At 43.7% G+C, this 21,266-nt stretch overlaps 3 protein-coding genes across 3 annotated transcripts; all 3 read right to left on the bottom strand.

Moving 5' to 3' along the window:
* Positions 1-145: 145 nt before the first annotated feature.
* LOC148892121 (ras-related protein Rab-1A-like) lies at positions 146-3,431 on the bottom strand. Its single transcript, XM_089005640.1, has 6 exons — positions 3,284-3,431; positions 1,111-1,183; positions 947-1,042; positions 781-876; positions 581-712; positions 146-502 (listed from the first exon to the last, which is right to left on the bottom strand). Exons 1-6 carry the CDS (start codon positions 3,295-3,297, stop codon positions 305-307), a joined length of 609 nt encoding a protein of 202 aa, XP_088861766.1. The 5' UTR covers positions 3,298-3,431; the 3' UTR covers positions 146-304.
* A 2,358-nt stretch (positions 3,432-5,789) lies between these two features.
* On the bottom strand, positions 5,790-13,640 carry ppp3r1b (protein phosphatase 3 (formerly 2B), regulatory s1ubunit B, alpha isoform, b). Its single transcript, XM_089006753.1, has 6 exons — positions 13,343-13,640; positions 10,297-10,336; positions 8,108-8,284; positions 7,970-8,029; positions 6,987-7,171; positions 5,790-6,669 (listed from the first exon to the last, which is right to left on the bottom strand). Exons 1-6 carry the CDS (start codon positions 13,343-13,345, stop codon positions 6,622-6,624), a joined length of 513 nt encoding a protein of 170 aa, XP_088862879.1. The 5' UTR covers positions 13,346-13,640; the 3' UTR covers positions 5,790-6,621.
* A 4,127-nt stretch (positions 13,641-17,767) lies between these two features.
* Positions 17,768-20,350, bottom strand: cnrip1a (cannabinoid receptor interacting protein 1a). The gene is made up of 3 exons (XM_089005975.1): positions 20,105-20,350; positions 18,337-18,481; positions 17,768-18,089 (listed from the first exon to the last, which is right to left on the bottom strand). Exons 1-3 carry the CDS (start codon positions 20,281-20,283, stop codon positions 17,925-17,927), a joined length of 489 nt encoding a protein of 162 aa, XP_088862101.1. The 5' UTR covers positions 20,284-20,350; the 3' UTR covers positions 17,768-17,924.
* Positions 20,351-21,266: the final 916 nt, after the last annotated feature.

Raw genomic sequence — 21,266 nt, 5'->3', positions numbered from 1 at the left:
GCCAGATGTACAAAAATGTGTCCACTCCAGTGCCAGGGTTTTTGTCATTTTCACTCAAATTCACAGAATCTTGAGTTTTAGGGCTACATAAACATTGAATGAAAGCTGACACCCTCTTATTTCATCGGAAAAAAAAAAAAGTTAGTTCCTTAGTTCCCAAGTTTTAATGGACTTTGTGTCATGTATAAATATATACACTTTACAGTTGGCCGGGCCACAACGCTTAGCATCACTAGCATGCACGTAGCAGTATTTACACTGAGGGAGGAGGGGGGCAGCCAGAAGGCCAGAGATCTCGTCGAGATCAACAGCAACCTCCGGTTGAGGTGTTGACGGGTTTGCTCTGGATCCTGACGTTGGACTTGTCGGCGCTAGCGGCGGCGGCGCCGGGCCCCATCCGCTTCTTGATATCGGCTGCCATGGTCATGAAGGCCTGCTCCACGTTGGCGGCGCTCTTGGCGCTGGTCTCCAAGAAGGGGATGGCCAGGTTGTCGGCGAATTCCTGCAAACACGTGGGCATGGCGGACAGAGGGTGAGGTGGCGACACCGCGGAGGTGGACGGCAACGCGGCGGCGGTCACCTTAGCGGTGGTGTAGTCCACCAACTTATTGGTGGTCAGGTCGCATTTGTTGCCCACCATCAGCTTGTTGACGTTGTCGCTAGCGAAGCGCTCGATCTCCTGCAGCCACTGCCTCACGTTGGTGAAGGACTCCTGGAAGCGACGGCGATCTCGTTAGCCGCCCGTCGACGGCCGCGGTGTGTACCTTTTGCGCCACCGACCTGATCGGTGACGTCGTACACCACGATGATGCCGTGGGCGCCCCTGTAGTAGCTGGACGTGATGGTGCGGAAGCGCTCCTGGCCGGCCGTGTCCCACTGCCGCCACGCAACAAGGGGTCAAAGGTCAAAAGGCCCGGAAAACAAGAACCCGCGTTGAACTTCTCACGATTTGCAGTTTGATGGTCTTGCCGTCCAGCTCGATGGTGCGGATCTTGAAGTCCACGCCGATGGTGCTGATGTAGCTCTCCGTGTACGTGTCGTCCTGGGAACAGGTATCGTCGCCGTGACAACGGTATCCAAACGAAGATGGGGGAGATGGGGGAAACTTACCGCGAAGCGAAGCAGCAGGCACGACTTTCCCACGCCGGAATCGCCAATCAGCAGCAGTTTGAATAAGTAGTCACTGCGTGTCAAAGGTCAAACACGTACATGGTCTCGGTGGGTTTTTCTACTTCTTCCTTCCCTTTCCTTTTCCGTTCCATGTAGCTAAAAGCTAGTCAGCTAGATAGGTATCCAGCGAGCAAGACATATAATAGATAGCTAGCTAGATAGCGATCCAGACAGACAGACAACAGATAGCTAATCGATAATCGATAGCAAATAGCTAGCAAGCTAGGCGTTCAGCGTTCACTCAACCTGGAATAACTCAGATAGATAGAAAGTGAGCTAGCTAGCTAGATAGCCATATAGCTAAAAGCTAGTCAGCTAGATAGCTATTCATCGGGGTTATTTTTTTTTTACAGTGCTTTGATATTAGCTATCCATTAGCTAGCTGTTAGCTGAATCGCAGGCTGGAAGCTGTCGAGCTGGCTAGCTGTTGTCTATACTATTAACTGTTTATTTGTTATCCATTAGCTAGCTGGCTAGCTATTAGCTGTCTAGCTGACTGGCTGTAAACTGTCTAGCTGGCTAGCTGTTGGCTATCTGTTAAATTTATTTGCTATCTACTAGCTAGCTGGCAGCTATTAGCTGTGTAGCTAACAGGCTGTAAACTGTCTAGCTGGCTAGCTGTTGGCTATCTGGCCATCTTTTATCTACTTATTTGCTATCCATTAGCTAGTTAGTTATTATTATTATTATTGTTAAAACTGCATTGAAGCAACATCCCAGTGTGCTCCGTAGTTCCAATTTATTAAAAATCAAAACAATATCAGACATAAAAAAAAAAATACAAATTACAAATTCTGTTCACACCTTCTCCTGACTTCAAAACCTTATTTTTCCCCAGCAGGGAATAGCTATATAGCTAGCTATCTATTAGCTATATAGCTATTTATCTATTAGCTAAATAGCTATATAGCTAATTTGTAACAGACAGTAAGGAGACAGAATGAACTTTTAACACAACTAGCTATCTAGCTCGCTATCTATTAGCCAGCTAGTTTTCTATCTATTTGAATTACTTCCGGGTGGCTGCCGCTGCTCACCCACAGAAAAACGTATCCTGTGACTGTAAAGTGACCTTGAGAGTTTTGAAAGGCGATTAGAAATGAAATGGATTATTATCATCATTATTATTATATAAAACAAGATTGATTCATCCCTCTTCACTTTTTTTTGCTTTGGTGTCACAACATAATGGACCCATTTCATTTTCTTTTTTTAGAAAACGTCAAACCATTTCATTTTCTTTTTTTTTAGATTACGTCAAAAAGAAATGAAATCAACGGTCGTGGAGATGACGTCAAGTCGCAAGTTACGTAATTGTAAACAAGTCTGTTAGCGTTTGATGGGAATTCCTGCTCTTCTCAGAGAGCCGGTTATTTTGGCTCGGCTCACTAAAAAGTCCGGCGCTTTTGGCTCCAAAATGGCTCCTCAGTTTGTTTGTTTTTTTTCTTTTGCTTAAATTACTCATGTAAAAAATATCTCCTCACTGCTGCATGTGTCTATAATTCTCCCTTCCCTCCTCTACAAGGGTTATCGACCAATCACAAGCGGCTTTACCAAAGACCGTGGGCGGGGAATAGACAAAAAAAGTCGGCTCCCATTTTCGGTTCCCCCCTCTCTTCGTTCACTTCAGAGATCAGGCTCGAAGAACCGGCTCGTTCGCGCCTGCTCGTTCACTACTAGTACCTCGATTTCGCGGATGTGGCAATATCCGGTTGGCCACTCGTGACTCATCGCATCGCATTTTGAAAACCCTCCGCTCGGATTTTTTTTCTTCTTGACGTTGAGCGTCCACGCAGCGACACGAAACGTCATCGTTTTTGTATTTTATTCAGGGTTTTGGACATAGGTGAACTCGTCCAAATGACGACCCTCGGTTAGCCCGCTAGCCGGCAAGGAAATCAGCCAAGTCGACATAAGACGCGACGGCACGTTGGCACACCGTGGGACAATAAAATAAAAAAGAACAAATACAGACACACAATCCAAAAAATAATACACATGTCGACACTGCTCCGGGCGGGCTAACAAAGCAGCTGGCGTTAGCTTAACTTTAGCCTCGCTACTGACAGCTCAGCCGTCCCGTCCGTCTCCAACAATCAAGAGCGACACTTACTATTCGGGATTCATCTTTAACTGCCGCTCGGGGATGCTCGTGGCCCTGGAAATGTTTTTGGGCTTTGGTGGAAAGGGACGAACGCGGGCGGTTTGAGGGAGGGGGAAAAAGAAACGAAGAAAAAAGTGCCGAAACTGGTCGTCGCAGCCGGAATGGCGTCATCGAATCCAATATGGCTGTCGGCACCGCCTACCCGCAAATGAGCTGCGCGCGGCATTGTGGGTATCGTAGTCCTGATGTGGTTTAGTGCGCTATCAGACAGATAACAGGCAACAAAAACCAAACTTTACAGTTCATGTATACATTTTATAACTTTTAGTGTCGTTTTTATCATTTTATGTTTTGTCTTATCGATTGTTATTACTGTATAACTATGTACCTGCAATGTATACAAAACGGTTTACTGTACAGTTCAGTTATAAATGTTATACTGTACTTACCTTTTAGTGGGAAGAAGCTTTGATGCAGTCACATTTGAACTGCCCGTCTCACCACAATGGGATGCAGAGCTTTCAGCCGTTCTGCTCCCAAACCCTGGCATTCACTTCCACCCAACATCTGTAATATTGACTCCATCCCTATTTTCAAGTTCCACCTCAAAACCCATCTGGTTAAAATTGCTTTCAATGTCTAGTTCAATCTGCTATTTTATTATTTATCATTTTACTTATGGTTTTATTGTTGTGTGCTTTGTTTTATTGGTTTTATTGGAAAATGTCCTTGGGTGTTTTGAAAGGCGCTTGAAATTAAATGTATTATTATTATTATTATTAGTAGTAGTAGTAGTAGTAGTAGTAGTATCATTGGCTATCTAGTCAAAGTCAGCTTTATTCTCAAATATGCTAATATGCATGACATACAGCACGGATGCTGGCTGGCAGCTAGTTATCTATTAGCTATCTAATAGCAATCTATTGGCTATTTATTAGCTATCTAGCTTTGTATCTATTTGAGTTACTTCCGGGTTGAGTGAACTCTGGCACGTGTGGCTGCCGCTGCTCACCCACAGAAATCCTGTGACTGTAAAGTGACCTTGAGAGTTTTGAAAGGCGCTTATAAATGAAATGGATTATTATTAATAATAATTTAGCAGATGTAGGCAATCCATCAGCTAGTCTTCAGTTGACCTCATTCAAGACGTCTTGAAAATCTATTAGCTGGCTATCTTGTTATCTAGCTGGCGATCTAGCTATTTACTGTCTCTATTAGCTATGTAGCTAGCTATTAGCTATTTAATTGCTAGCTATGAGCTAACTAATTGCTAGCTGGTAGCTATCTATTCACTAGATAATGGTTATCTATTCACTAGCTATTAGCTAATTATTCGCTAGCCATTAGCTATCTATTCACTAGCTGGTAGCTATCCATCCATTAGGTAACAATTATCTATTCACTAGCCATTAGCTATCTATTCGCTAGCTATTGACTACCTATTCGCTAGCTAATGGTTATCTATTCACTAGCTATTAGCTAATTATTCGCTAGCCATTAGCTATCTATTCACTAGCTGGTAGCTATCTATTCATTAGGTAACAATTATCTATTCACTAGCCATTAGCTATCTATTCGCTAGCCATTAGCTATCTATTCACTAGCTGGTAGCTATCTATTCATTAGGTAACAATTATCTATTCACTAGCTATTAGCTAATTATTCGCTAGCCATTAGCTATCTATTCACTAGCTGGTAGCTATCTATTCATTAGGTAACAATTATCTATTCACTAGCCATTAGCTATCTATTCGCTAGCTATTGACTACCTATTCGCTAGCTAATGGTTATCTATTCACTAGCTATTAGCTAATTATTCGCTAGCCATTAGCTATCTATTCACTAGCTGGTAGCTATCCATCCATTAGGTAACAATTATCTATTCACTAGCCATTAGCTATCTATTCGCTAGCTATTGACTACCTATTCGCTAGCTAATGGTTATCTATTCACTAGCTATTAGCTAATTATTCGCTAGCCATTAGCTATCTATTCACTAGCTGGTAGCTATCTATTCATTAGGTAACAATTATCTATTCACTAGCCATTAGCTATCTATTCGCTAGCCATTAGCTATCTATTCACTAGCTGGTAGCTATCTATTCATTAGGTAACAATTATCTATTCACTAGCCATTAGCTATCTATTCGCTAGCCATTAGCTATCTATTCACTAGCTGGTAGCTATCTATTCATTAGGTAACAATTATCTATTCACTAGCCATTAGCTATCTATTCGCTAGCTATTGACTACCTATTCGCTAGCTAATGGTTATCTATTCACTAGCTATTAGCTAATCATTCGCTAGCCATTAGCTATCTATTCATTAGGTAACAATTATCTATTCACTAGCCATTAGCTATCTATTCGCTAGCCATTAGCTATTTATTCACTAGCTGTAAAGTGACCTTGAGCGTTTTGAAAGGCGCTTACAAATGAAATGTATTATTATTAAAAAAGAGAAAGAGCTGGATTTGTTTTGCTTTTCGACATCAACCTTTAATTGGCAACATGGTGTGTTTGAAATGTTCATATTTATTCACATGTAAACACCAGTCATCCAATCACGCCGGGCGAACCTGACGCTGCATAAAACGCACACGCGTGCAAAATACGCACATACATGCAAACGTCATGCATGCAACATGGCGCCGAGAGATGACGCAAAGATCACGCAATAAGGAAGTGACAACTTGATTTTTCTCTTCTTGCGTGCTTGGATGTTCATCGGCAAAGTGCGTCAAGACTTGTCAATTGACATGCGAGCAGCAGGGGGCGCTGTCGACCCACGCGGCATGCAAATGTTCACCAGAGAAGAAGAAAAAAGGAATAAAGGGCCTGTCGGTAGAAAACTAATACTTGATAATTGTATTTTATTTATTGTATTCTATTTGTGATTGTATTTTATTTATTAGAGTACCTATGCTTGTCTGTGACTGTAAAGTGTCCTTGAGAGCTCTGAAAGGCGCTTAAAATAAAATGTATTATTATAAAACGTTTGGAAGCCACTATCAGCAGAAGAAGAAAAAAAAAACATCCAAGTGGCCATTTACTTCCTGGTGTGGTATGAGCGCGTGCTAACATGCTAATAAACGCGCTTCCTGTTGGCACGCTCTCGCTACACAATAAATACAAACACGCACGCACGCACACAAGCGCGCCGGCAAATTGCCGCCGTCGCTCGGCAAAAACAAAACGACACCAAAAACGCCTTGCGAGCGCTCGGGGGGGGGGGAGCGGCGCTTCCTGTCGGAGCGATAGCCGCCACAGTTTGGCTTTTGTACGGATGGGTGTGGGGGGAGCAGAGGGGCTGCGGACGGCGCCGGCGTAGAGTATCGGCAAGGCCGTCACACATCCACCACCATCTTTTTGTGGATGTCCAGACCGCCGACCACCTGCGGGAACAGACAAAAACACCATTGAGGAGGGGTGTCCAAGTCAAGGCCCAGGGGCCAATCTGGTCCCCACATCTTTGATTCGGCCTGCCAAAGCTAATCCAACTTTGGAAATTCCACGCTCATTTTTTGAGCTTGCTAGCTAGCGATCGAGCTAGTGTCTGAGCTAGCTAGCTAGCGAGCGATCGAGCTAGTGTGCGAACGATCGAGCTAGCGAGTGATCGAGCTAGCGTGTGAGCGATCAAGCTAGCGAGCGCTAAAACGACTGACATCCTTGATGTTGAGGACAAAATGGCGGCAACGCGCCGCTCACTGACCGCGCAGAACTCCTCGAAGGATATCCTGCCATCGCCGTCTTTGTCGGCGTTGATGATGGTCTTGTCAACAATCTGCTGCAGCTGCGTGTCCTTCAGATTGTTGCCCACCATCATCTTCAGCACCTGGAACAGTTCGCCGTTGGAGATGTAGCCGTCCTTGTCCATGTCGTAGATGCGGAAGGCGACTGCCAAAGACAAACAAAATGGTCGCCTTCAGCATACTTGCCCCTCAAAAAAATAAATAATAATAATAATAATACATTTCATTAATAAGCGCCTTTCAAAACTCTCAAGGTCACTTTTCAGGCACAGGATAAGTTTTTCTGTGGGTGAGGAGATAGCTGGCTAGGCCTTCACTCAACCCGGAAGTAACTTGGATAGAAAGCTAGCTAATAGCTAGCTAGCTAGGCCTTCACTCATCCTGGAAGTAACTCTGATAGATAGAAAGCTAGCTAGCTAATACATAGCTATCTTTCTATCTGAGTTACTTAGCTATCTATTAGCTGTCTATTAGTTAGCCAGCTCTCTATCTGAGTTACATCCGCGTTGAGTGAAGGCCAAGCTAGCTATCTATTAGCTAGCTATCTTTCTATCCGAGTTACTTAGCTATCTATTAGCAGTCTATTAGCTAGCTAGCTTTCTATTGGAGTTACTTCCGGGTTGAGTGAACGCCGGCACGCATGGCTGCCGCTGCTCACCCACAGAAAAACTTATCCTGTGACTGTAAAGTGACCTTGAGAGTTTTGAAAGGTGCTTAGGAATGAAACGTATTATTACCATTATTAATAGATAGCTCACAGATAGCTAGCTAATGGACACAACCATTTCTTTTGTTTGGGGGGGGGACTCCAATGGGCAAAGTCCCTCCTCCAAAAGGAAAGCTGGATCCATCAACCAATAAATCCATAACAAGAAAAGACAATGCGTGATGGGAATGGGGTTGCCATGGTAACAAGGTGGATGACAGACAGATGTAGACTCACATCGTAGCTTTTGCTCTTTGTCTCCTTTGACGCTGAACTGAGAGACGCCCTCGATGAATTCTGAAGACAAAGAGAAGAAAAGGTGAGCACCCAGAAGGCCCCTCGGAAGGCCCCCCAGAACCCCCCCCCCCCTCCAACCTTTAAAGTCCACCTCCCCGTTTCCATCGGTGTCAAAGATATCGATGACGCGTTGCACCAGCGGGTTCTGCTGCAACTCGGGGAGCGACATGAACTCCTCCACGCTGAGCGAGCCCGAGTTGTCCAGGTCCAGTTTCTTGAAGCGCTTGCCCAGACGCTTGATCTCGTCGGCGTCGACTGCAAAACACCAGAGGCGCCGGATCGGTAATGGCGCCGGATCGGCGGCCATTCCGCAAACGCTCCCCAAACTTACCCGAGCGGCGGCGGATTTCGGCCATGGCGCCGCAACTAAAGCTGACTCGGCGCCGGCGCTAATCTCCTCCCCCCGGGGAGGCGGGGCTCAAGCCCAAAAGAGGCACTGCCCCCTTCTTGTCATCATTTGATGAGCCAAGTAATTCATCGCAATTGACTGTCATGGCTGCATGACAGCTTATGTGGGGGGCTCGGAATTAAAATAATAATAATCCATTTCATTTCTAAGCACTTTTCAAAACTCTCAAGGTGACTTTACAGTCACATAATCGGTTTTTCTGCGGGTGAGCACCGGCAGCCACATGCGCCAGCGTTCACTCAACCCGGAATAACTCAAATAAATAAAAAAACTTGCTAGCTAGCTAATAGATAGCCAGTTAGCCAACTAGCTAGCCATATAGCTAATAATCTACTAGCTAGCTTTCTATCTATTTGAGTTACTTCCGGGTTGGGTGAACGTTGATGCGTGTGGCTGGCACTGCTCACCCACAGAAAAACATATTTTGAGACTAAAGTGACCTTGACAGTTTTGAAAGGCTGGCTACCTAGCTGTTTATGTAGCTGGCGACCTAGCTAGCTATCTATTTGTTATCTAGCTCGCTAGCTGGCTACATAGCTAGCTATCTATTTGCTATCTAGCTTGCTAGCTGGCTGCCTAGCTAGCTATTTGCTATCTAACTAGCTATCTATCTATTAGATAGCTGGCTAACTTTCTATCTGAGTTATTCCGGGTTGAGTGAACGCTGGTGCGTGTGGCTGCCGCTGCTCACCCGCAGAAAAAATATGATGTGACTGTAAAGTGTCCTTGAGAGTTTTTAAAGGCGCTTAGAAATGAAATGTATTATTATTATTAATAAATAGTAAGACACATAGCTATCTTGCTAGACAGATAGCTAATAGATAGCCAGCTAATAGATAGCAAATGGAATCAAAGCGGAATGACGTGGGCGCGGGAGACAATCTCGTTTCGACAATGGATGCTATTGCTTCGTGTTTGCTTATAGCAGACGTGAACATTTCGTCATGACGTCCCTGATCCACTGGTGAAAAGGAAGCTTTGAGTGCTTGAGATTGAAGGACTGTCTGTGTCTTGTGTTGTCACATTATTTTGTTTGTTTTTAGGTACTTTTGACTTCAAGATGGCGCCGCGAGAGTGGCTACCTTTCCAGCAGCTTTATGTATTTGTCTTTCTACTTCTTCCTTTCCTTCCATCAATTTGCTGCCGTGAAATGTCAATTTCCCCACGGATGATACAGTACAGTTTATTCCTTTCATTACAATCCAATATCACATTTATTGTACATAAAATAAGGTCTATTTTGTGTAGTTTTAGCGCTTATGTAGTAGGAAATGATGTTTTATGGGTTCCTGGGAACAGATTATTGTCATTTTAATGGTTTCTTATGGGAAATAAATATTTGGAAGAGGAAACTTTTGCCTTACACACACTTTTTGGGAACCAATGAAGTTTGTGAGATGAGGTATCACTGTATAAGGGCACCCCCGCCGCTGTATGTTGTTTTTTGTTGTTGTTTTGACTTCAAGATGGCGCCGCGAGAGTGGCTGCCTTTCCAACAGCACCTGTATTTTGTTTTTCTATTTCTTCATTTCCTTTCCCCCATCCTTTCATCACGTTGCTACCGTGAAATGTCAATTTCTCCACGGCGAGACTAATCAAGGCTAATCCAATCGCATTTCCACACGGACTAGCACGCCGAACCGGGAAGACGTCGCCCCCCCCCCCCCCCCCCCCCCCCCCGGTCGCCATTTGGATCCCGAGTGACGCGTCGCAAATGGCTTTTAGCGAACGCTGATTGTTTCGAGTTGGCGATGTCGCGTTATTCGCTTTGGAGGCCCGTTCGACTTTTCCACACAGTTCTTTCAAGATAGTTCAAAGTACGAGTAGCGCCACCAGCGTCAAAAGATGTCCTACTTACAGTGCGAGCACATGTCCAGAGCGTAACTGGCTTCGTTTCCCTGCAAAACAAAACAACAACATTCACAGTTTTTCATGCTATCCTTTCATCATCATTTATTGAATTTATTTTTTATCAGCAATGAAGAAATTAGCCATATGTAGCATTTTAACATAGTTAGCATGTTTTGCTGAGAAAACTCATAGAGATTAGGGGCACTATGTACTTGGCTATCCAATGTAGCCACAAGGGGGCACAAGCCAGTGTCTTATTGTGCTGGTCCCAAGCCCGGATAAATACAGAGGGTTGTGTCAGGAAGGGCATCCGACGTAAAATTTTTTGCCAAAACAAATATGCGAATCAAACCTATGAATCCCATACCGGATCGGTCGAGGCCCGGGTTAACAACGGCCGCCATTGGTACTGTTGACCTTCAGGGTGCCAGTGGAAAATGGGCTACTGTTGGTCGAAGAAGGGGAGGAGGGAGGTGTGCCCGGAGGAAAAGAGAGAAATGGAACACCAAGAACTAAGAGTAGAAACTTTGAATGTAGGAACAATGACAGGTAAAGGTAGAGAGCTGGTTGACATGATGCAGAGAAGGAAGGTAGACATACTGTGTGTCCAGGAGACCAGGTGGAAGGGGAGCAAGGCTAGAAGCTTAGGGTCAGGGTTTAAGTTGTTCTATCATGGTGAAGACAGAAAGAGAAATGGAGCTGTGGTTATCTTAAAAGAGGAGTTTGTTAGGAATGTCTTAGAAGTAAAAAGAGTATCAGATAGAATGATGAGTCTGAAGCTACAAATTGAAGGCGTGATGTTCAATGTTGTTTGTGGGTATACCCCACAAGTAGGATGTGAGTTGGCGGAGAAGGAGACATTTTGGTTGGACTTTGATGAAGTCATACAGAACATCCCGAGAAGTGAGAGGGTTGTAATTGGTGGAGACTTCAATGGACATGTTGGCGCAGGAAACAAAGATGATGAGGAGGTGATGGGCAGGTTTGGACTCCAGATGAGGAACGCTGAAGGACAGATGGTGGTTGACTTTGCTAAGAGAATGCAAATGGCTACAGAGAGACAAAGATGGTAAGGACCTGCAGCAGGTTCGGGTGATTAAGGATAGAGACGGCAATGTATTAACAGGTGCCAGTAGTGTGATGACAAAAGGGAAAGAGTACTTTGAAGAATTCAGGAATGAGGAAAATGAGAAGGAACAAAGAGTAGAAGACGTGACTGTTGTGGACCAAGACGTAGCAAACATTAGCAAGGATGAAGTGAGGAGGCCGCTGAAGAGGATGAAGGGGGGAAAGGCACTCGGGCCTGATGATTTACCAATCGAGGTATGGAAGTGTCTTGGAGAGGTGGCGGTGGTGTTCCTGACTGGGTTATTCAACAAGATCTTAGATGGTGAACAGATGACTGAAGAATGGAGACAAAGTGTACTCGTGCCCATTTTTAAGAACAAAGGAGATGTGCAGAGTTGTACTAACTACAGAGGAATAAAGTTGATGAGCCATACAATGAAACTGTGGGAAAGAGTAGTTGAAGCTAGACTAAGAGCAGAAGTGAACATTTGTGAGCAGCAGTCTGGCTTCATGCCAAAAAAAAAAAAAAAAAAAAAAAAAAAAAAAAAAAAAGAGTATGACAGATGCAGTGTTTGCTTTAAGAATGCCGATAGAGAAGTACTGAGAAGGTCAGAAGGAATTGCATTGTGTCTTTGTAGATCTGGAGAAAGCGTACGACAGGGTGCCCAGAGAAGAGCTGTGGTATTGCACGAGGAAGTCTGGAGTGACGGAAAAGTATGTCAGAGCGGTGCAAGACATGTATCATGACTGTAAGACAGCTGTGAGGTGGTTGTATTAAGTTCATCCTGTCTACTTGATATCTAATTTAAAACAGATTCTTATCTTACAGACAGTGTATTGTCGGTGTTCAAATACCTGGAAGGCGGAAGTAGACGCCAAAACATGTCAGGTATTTGAACACCGACAATACACTGTCTGTAAGATAAGAATCTGTTTTAAATTAGTTGTGAGGTGTGACTGAGGAATTCAAGGTGGAGGTGGGACTCCACCAGGGGTGATGGACAGGCTGACAGACGATGTTAAACAAGAATCTCCTTGGATCATGATGTTTGCAGATGACATTGTGATCTGTAGCGAGAACGGGGAACAGGTGGCGGAGAAATAATAATAATATAATCCAGTGACTGTAAAGTAACCTTGACAGTTTTGAAAGGCACGTACAAATGAAATGTATTATTATTATTAGCCTAGTTAGTTGGCTGTCTATTAGTTATCTATTGGCTATCTAATAGCTAGCTGGCTCGCTTTCTTTCTATTTTAGTCATTCAGGGTTGAGTGAACGCTGGAGCGTGTGGCTGCCGCTGCTCACCCACAGGAAAACTAATCCAGTGACCTTGAGAGTTTTGAAAGGCGTGTTCAAATGAAATGTAGTATTACTATTATTGCACAGGGCCTATTTACGTATTTATTTATTTGGGGGAGGCGTCAACTGACACGAGCAACATGGCTCCCGACGGAGGAGGTATTTGAGCAAATGCACAATCGGTTGGGACAAGTTGCTTTTTCTTCGTTGGATACGCTAACACACACGAGACGAAGATGTGTGTATATATATATATATATATATATTATTTGGGGGGGGGGGGTGGTTGATTTTTCTCCCTCGTTTAAAGTTAACAGAAACCGCAAGTACAGAAAACAGTCCAATATTTTATTTTGGTAGCGCTTCTCCGCCGACCCAGCCCACTTCCGCTCGTCGTAGCTCGGTGGCTAAACTCGTAGCATCGATGCCAATGCCGAAGCAAGCCGCATCGAAAGCCGCCCAGTACGTCCCAAAGTTGGGGTCGAAAAAGCGAGCCCCTGTTCGAATAAAGTCCACAATCAAACGATCCAAGCATAGTGCCAGAGCGCCGCGTTGTCATGAGCGCCGAAGGCCCATCGATGCGATTCGGACGACGAGCTAACGGGGCTAATGTTAGCCTGCGACTGTCGCCGAGCTCCTTGCCGCCAAACGAGGCGAGGCAAGGCGCGATTTCGAGACTCACCATCTTGCCTGTCGAGCGGAGTGTTGGTCGGAAGTCTGCGAGGGGGGCCCGACGTGCTCACGCGTCCGAGAGAGAGCAGAGCCGGCGGCGCGATCGGGTGACAGGCGAGAGCGACCCGCAGCCAAAGAGCACCAGCGGCACTGCGGCAGGGGGCGGGGGGTGGAGCCAAGGCGAACCCGGAGGCCTCCCGCACTCGTCAAAACCACCGAGTCGCTTTAAAAAAGGTTCCCAAAGTCTGCGTAACGCCTTAAGACGGCATATCGCCAAAGGTGACCAAGAATGAGGGTGAAAAAAGGAAGCGGAAAAGGGATTGAGAAGCCATGGGGGCGGGGTCAAATCTTGAGCTCCACCCACTGTGAGCCACGCCTCCAACAGAGAGTCCTGCTGCGCGCCATTGGGAAAAAAAAGCAGTCGTCCCTTATTTTTCGCGGGCGGCGGGGGGTATATGGGTATTTAGGGGGAAATTTCTACGGAAGAACATTAGGGCCAGGTCGAAATCTTTTATTATTCTGAGAAATAAAGTCACAAATTTGCTCGATTCAAGCCCGCAAATGCTCGATTAAATCGCAAATTTGGAAGATTCAAACTGGCAAATTTGCTAGATTTAAAGGACAACCGACGTCTCCGGACAAGTTGTGTCCATAATTTGTAAAATGGCTTCAAATGACTTCTACTGAGCGGATTTTACAAAGATTCCACCGCATATAGCGATATTATTACTGCGAGACTAATACAGACAAATCCAATCCAATCCAATTTTACGTTTTAAGACTCACGCTGAATATTCAGGAAGTCTTGTTTTTGAGTTGGTGACGTGTCCGTATGTGACGTCACTAAAGGAACGCCCCCTGACCGAAAAAAAAGACACATTGTAGCAGTCCTTCCATCACGTCAACGTATTTTGCTGTATTGTTTGGTCTGAAAACCTTGTGTTGCACCCAAAAGCAGCCAGAAGAGGGCGTCCAAGCGCTATATAAGGAATTTATCAGCCTGTGGACACGGAGGTGGCCACAGGAGGTCGCCATTTTGTGCCTCTTTTCTGGTGATCGTTTCTCCCCAATGTTGCCTCAAAATGGCATGGAATAAATTCTTTAATCGATTGCAAACATGTATGCTTTCCTCTTCAGAACTATTTGAATCATATTCATAACTGGAGGTGTAACAAGAAAGCATATTCTCCGAATCTGAAGCCATTGTTTTGATTCTCCAGCAATGCAAGACGTCTTGGCGTGACGTCACGAACTGGGGGCGGGACTTTCTGAAAATGCCCAATTCGCAGCTCAATTTTTTTTGCAAATTTTGGACACTTTAAGTCATTTTTATTGGTGTTTTGCATTTGACTAAAAATATCATACTGCGTGTTTTGGTTATTTTAGATGCTATAAAACGTTTTTCTGATGTCAGTTAAGAAACAAAAAAGTGACGTCGGTTGTCCTTTAAAGTCACAAATTTGCTTGATTCAAACTCGCAAATTTGCTAGATTTAAAGTCACAAATTTGCAAGTTTGAATCATGCAAATTTGTGACTTTTATCAGAATAATACGCCACCTCTGAAAAAATATATATTTCAACCTGGCCCTAATGCTCTTCCGTAAATTTCTGCCATGCCGAGGCTGACACCTTTTTTTGTTTAATCATTCACGCCATGACACCCCCCCCACACACACAGTTTGCACCCTTCTACACCCGTGTTCTGTGCCATGAATTTGCCTTTTATAATAATAATAATAATAATAATAATAATAATAATAATCCATTTAATTTCTAAGCACCTTTCAAAACTTTCAAGGTCACTTTACAGTCACAGGATCAGTTTTTCTGTGGGTGAGCAGCGGCAGCCGCATGCGCCAGCGTTCACTCAACCCAGAAGTAACTCAAATAGATAGAAAGCTAGCCAGCTAACAGATAGTTAATAGATAGCCAGCGAGACAGTTAACTAACTAGCCAGCTACATAGCTAGCAAGCTAGACAGATAGCTAATAGATGGCTGATAAATAGCCAGCTACATAGCTACATGTGCTAATACATAGCAAGTGGATAGCAAATAGATAGCCAGCTAGGTAGCTAGCCAATAGATAGCAAATGGAAAGCCAGCTAGGTAGCTAGCTAGATAGCAAATGGATAGCAAACAGATAGCCAGCTAGTTAGCTAGCTAATAGATAGCAGATAGGTAGCTACCTAGATAGCAAATGAATAGCAAATGGATAGCCAGATAGGTAGCTAGTGAATAGATAGCAAATTGATAGGTAGCTAGCTAAATAGCAAATAAATAGTAAATGGATAGCCAGCTAGGTTGATAGCTAATAGATAGCAATTGGATAGACAGCTTGGTAGCTAGATAATAGATTGCAAATGGATAGCAAATAGATAGCCAGCTCGGTAGCTAGCTAGATAGCAAATAAATGGAAAATGGATAGCCAGCTAGGTAGTTAGCCAATAGATAGCAAATAGATAGGTAGCTAGCTAGATAGCAAATAAATAGAAAATGGATAGCCAGCTAGGTAGCTAGCTAATAGATAGCAAATAGATAGGTAGCTAGCTCGATAGCAAATAAATAAAAAATGGATAGCCAGCTAGGTAGCTAGCTAATAGATAGCAAATTGATAGGTAGCTAGGTAAATAGCAAATAAATAGTAAATGGATAGCCAGCTAGGTAGCTAGCTAATAGATAGCAAATAGATAGGTAGCTAGCTAGATAGCAAATAAATTGAAAATGGATAGCCAGCTAGGTAGCTAGCTAATAGATAGCAAATTGATAGGTAGCTAGCTAAATAGCAAATAAATAGTAAATGGATAGCCAGCTAGGTTGATAGCTAATAGATAGCAATTGGATAGATAGCTTGGTAGCTAGATAATAGATTGCAAATGGATAGCAAATAGATAGGTAGCTAGCTAGATAGCAAATAAATAGAAAATGGATAGCCAGCTAGGTAGCTAGCTAATAGATAGCAAATAGATAGGTAGCTAGCTAGATAGCAAATAAATTGAAAATGGATAGCCAGCGAGGTAGCTAGCTAATAGATAGCAAATAGTTAGGTAGCTAGCTAGATAGCAAATAAATAGAAAATGGATAGCCAGCTAGGTTGATAGCTAATAGATAGCAATTGGATAGATAGCTTGGTAGCTAGATAATAGATTGCAAATGGATAGCAAATAGATAGGTAGCTAGCTAGATAGCAAATAAATAGAAAATGGATAGCCAGCTAGGTAGCTAGCCAATAGATGGCAAATAGATAGGTAGCTAGCTAGATAGCAAATAGAAAATGGATAGCCAGCTAGGTTGATAGCTAATAGATAGCAATTGGATAGATAGCTTGGTAGCTAGATAATAGATTGCAAATGGATAGCAAATAGATAGGTAGCTAGCTAGATAGCAAATAAATAGAAAATGGATAGCCAGCTAGGTAGCTAGCTAATAGATAGCAAATAGATAGGTAGCTAGCTAGATAGCAAATAAATTGAAAATGGATAGCCAGCGAGGTAGCTAGCTAATAGATAGCAAATAGATAGGTAGCTAGCTAGATAGCAAATAAATAGAAAATGGATAGCCAGCTAGGTTGATAGCTAATAGATAGCAATTGGATAGATAGCTTGGTAGCTAGATAATAGATTGCAAATGGATAGCAAATAGATAGGTAGCTAGCTAGATAGCAAATAAATAGAAAATGGATAGCCAGCTAGGTAGCTAGCCAATAGATGGCAAATAGATAGGTAGCTAGCTAGATAGCAAATAAATAGAAAATGGATAGCCAGCTAGGTAGCTAGCTAATAGATAGTAAATAGATAGGTAGCTAGCTCGATAGCAAATAAATAAAAAATGGATAGCCAGCTAGGTAGCTAGCTAATAGATAGCAAATTGATAGGTAGCTAGCTAAATAGCAAATAAATAGTAAATGGATAGCCAGCTAGGTTGATAGCTAATAGATAGCAATTGGATAGATAGCTTGGTAGCTAGATAATAGATTGCAAATGGATAGCAAATAGATAGGTAGCTAGCTAGATAGCAAATAAATAGAAAATGGATAGCCAGCTAGGTAGCTAGCTAATAGATGGCAAATAGATAGGTAGCTAGCTAGATAGCAAATAAATTGAAAATGGATAGCCAGCTAGGTAGCTAGCTAATAGATAGCAAATAGATAGGTAGCTAGCTAGATAGCAAATAAATAGAAAATGGATAGCCAGCTAGGTAGCTAGCTAATAGATAGCAAATTGATAGGTAGCTAGGTAAATAGCAAATAAATAGTAAATGGATAGCCAGCTAGGTTGATAGCTAATAGATAGCAATTGGATAGACAGCTTGATAGCTAGATAATAGATGGCAAATGGATAGCAAATAGATAGGTAGCTAGCTAGATAGCAAATAAATAGAAAATGGATAGCCAGCTAGGCAGCTAGCTAATAGATGTTGATGAACCGAGTGCTGGCTCCTTTTTTTGTTTGTTTTTATCAAGGAAGGAAAACAACATCAAATCCAAACAAAGGATGGCGCCATCTGTCCGTCCGATTGGCCGTCGCCAGGCGCACCCACAATACAACACGAAACGCTAGACGACCGTCGATGAATGGCGGGAGGGAGATGGGGTCAGTTGAAGGCCTCCTTGTTGATCCACATGAGGGTGCGCGTCTCGTTGGGTTTGCACTCGTACTCGATGCTGCTGAATTTGTTGCCAAAGTGGCAGTGCTCCCGCTTGTAGTAGTTGTAGTACTTGGCCTGCCACACCGTCTCAAAGGCGCCTGCGCGCTCAAACTGCACACACACATACAAGTTTTTGTAACATGGTGGGGACTCGCTGTGTGAGTGATTTGCCCCGTGGGAACCCAAAGAGAAAAATGTACTGATGAAACTCATAAAAATGTTGATTTCAGGACACTAAATTCACACACACACACACACACACACACACACACACACACACACACACACACACACACACACACACACACACACACACACACACACACATGTTTTCGTGAGTGATTAGCCAGTAGCCGACCTGTATGCTGACTTGGACGGGCTGCCGGTCGCCACTTTTGGTGTGCGGGACGCCCTCGGTGTCGTATCGGCCGTGATAGACCACCTGGTTGGCGTCTCGCGACTGCTCCTCCAGAGGAAACGCCACGCCGCCGATGTTCATGCTCCTACAAATCACACAAGTGCAGATTCTGGTCTGCGCCTTTAAAGGACAACCGACGTCACTTTTTGGTTTTTTAACTGACATCAGAAAAACGTTTGATAGCATCTAAAATACCCAAAACACGCAGTATGATATTTTTATTCAAATGCAAAACACCAATAAAAATGACTTCAAGTGTCCAAAATCTGCAAAAAAATTGAGCTGCGAATTGGGCATTTTCAGAAAGTCCCGCCCCCAGTTCGTGACGTCACGCCAAGACGTCTTGCATTGCTTGAGAATCAAAACAATGGCTTCAGATTCGGAGAAGATGCTTTCTTGTTACACCTCCAGTTATGAATATGATTCAAATAGTTCTGAAGGGGAAAGCATACATGTTTGAAATCGATTAAATAATTTATTCCATGCCATTTTGAGTCAACATTGGGGGGGGACATCTATCACCCAAAAAAAGAGGCACAAAATGGCAACCTCCTGTGGCCACCTCCGTTTCCACAGGCTGATAAATTCCTTATATGGAGCTTGGACACCCTCTTTTGGCGGCTTTTGGGTGCAACACAAGGTTTTCAAACCAAAAAAATAGAGCAAAATACATTGACGTGATGGAAGGACTGCTACAATTTGCCTTTTTTTCGGTCCGGGGGCGTTCCTTTAGTGACGTCACGTACAGACTTGTCACCAACTCAAAAACAAGACTTCCTGAATATTCAGCTATATGCGGTGGAACCGCTAGCTAGCCATCTAGATATCTATCTAGCTAGCTATCTAGCGATTAGCTATCTAGCTTTCTATCTATTTGAATTATTTCCGGGTTGAATGAAGGGTGCCGCGTGTGGCTGGCGCAAGCTATCTAGCTAGCTAGCCATCTAGTTATCTAGGTAGCTTTCTGTCTATTTGGTTACTTCCGGGTTGAGTGAACACTGGCGCGTATGGCTGCCGGTATCTATCTAGCTATCTAGCTTTCTATCTATTTGAGTTACTTCCGGGTTGAGTGAAGGCTGGCACGTGTGGCTGCTGCTATCTAGCTATCTATCTAGCTACCTATATAGCTCGCTATCTCACAATTAACAAGCCCGCTTTCTATCTACAGTAAAGTCTCGTTATATCGATATCGGATATATTGATAGTCCCGGTTATATCGATACTATTTCTATGCACGCACGGAGAAAATTACATGCAAACAGGGTCGGATATATCGATAGTCCCGGTTATATCGATATTTTTTCGGACTCCCTTGAATATCGATATAACGAGACTTTACTGTATTTGAGTTATTTCTGGGTTGAGTGAACGCTGGCGCGTATGGCTGCCGCTATCTATCGAGCTATGTAGCTTTCTATCTATTTGAGTTACTTCCGGGTTGAGTGAAGGCTGGCATGTGTGGCTGCTGCTATCTAGTGATCTATCTAGGTCTCTTCAGTAGCTGCCTCCACCTTCTTTTGAAGGTCCGCCCGCAGTCTGAAAATGGCTGCGACGCACCTGCCCGGGTCATCTTTCTAATTCATTGGGATGCTCAGGCATCAGACGACGTCCATGTCACGTGACGCCGCCTGGATGGCATCTCGGACGGCAGTCAGGCGAAGACACGTTTGATGCGGAGCGATTTGCACCCCCACCCCGTTTTCCTTACGTGGCTTCGACGTTTCCGGGCTTGACGAGCACTTGGATTTTGTACTTGGAACCCGTGAGCAGCTTGACGGTTCGGGTTTGGCCGAAGCGGCTTCCGTCCACCTTGAAGAAAACGTCGCCGTCGTTGGGTTGGATCCACAACGAGATGGCGATGTGAACCAGCGCCGGGACGTCGTCCATTTTCACGCAGGAGGGAGGATTTCCGCGGGAATCCTGCTGGAGCGCGAGGAGGCTGAGAGGACCAGAGTCAAACTAGCGCACACGAGAAACGCAGTTTCCGGTTGCCTCCTTCACAATACAAGCGTGACGAGTCAGTGTGTGTGCATTTTCTTTTTCATTCTTCAACTCACACCCTTGGCAATATGTTTTTATAATAATAATAATAATACATTTCATTTTTGAGGGGGTATTTACACAATGATATAGCTCTTCTATCTTAGGAGCCCTAAGATATAAGAGCAATGTCACACACAAGGAGTTTGTCTCTGCGCAAGTATGATCCTAAACAAGGACATAATAAATGAGCGCGGAAGGCCATCCCATAATAAAAAGGAAGCTCTCAGCGACAACCGTGAGACAAGGTGCAAAGTACAGCGATACCTCAGTTTCCGAACTTAATTGGTTCACAGAAAGTGTGTGTAAGGCGAAAAGTTCATCTGCCAAACATTTATTTCCCATAAGAAACCATTAAAATGAGAATGATCTGCTCCCGGGTCCCCATAAAACATCATTTTCTTCTAAATAAGCCTTAAAACTACGCAAAATATACCATATTTTTTGTATAATAAATGTGCTATAGGATTGTAATGAACTGTACTGTATCATTAAGTGGTTTTATTGACCTTTGTGATGGTCATTGATGCCTCTTGATGATATCCGAGGGAAGTCGCTGTGCTTTCTCGGCGATAATACCTTAACTCACCTCTTCTATTGCTTAGAAAATACAGAAACACCATTAGCCACACACATACCCATAATAGCTTCTTTGTTAGCGTACTGGTACTGGGACGCTAAGTCACACAAACACACACATCGTTGGTGTTTTTTGATGATTACTTTCTTCTGCTCGACCGTCATTTTCTTTTGTGTACTCTTCGGCTTAACACTATAATAATCCATTTAATTTCTAAGCGCCTTTCAAAACTCTCAAGGTCACTTTAAAG

The sequence above is a fragment of the Hippocampus bargibanti genome, linkage group LG10 (assembly GCF_051943395.1).
Source record: "Hippocampus bargibanti isolate YZ-2025 linkage group LG10, ASM5194339v1, whole genome shotgun sequence".
Lineage (NCBI taxonomy): Eukaryota > Metazoa > Chordata > Actinopteri > Syngnathiformes > Syngnathidae > Hippocampus > Hippocampus bargibanti.
This window is presented reverse-complemented; position numbering and strand designations above follow the sequence as displayed.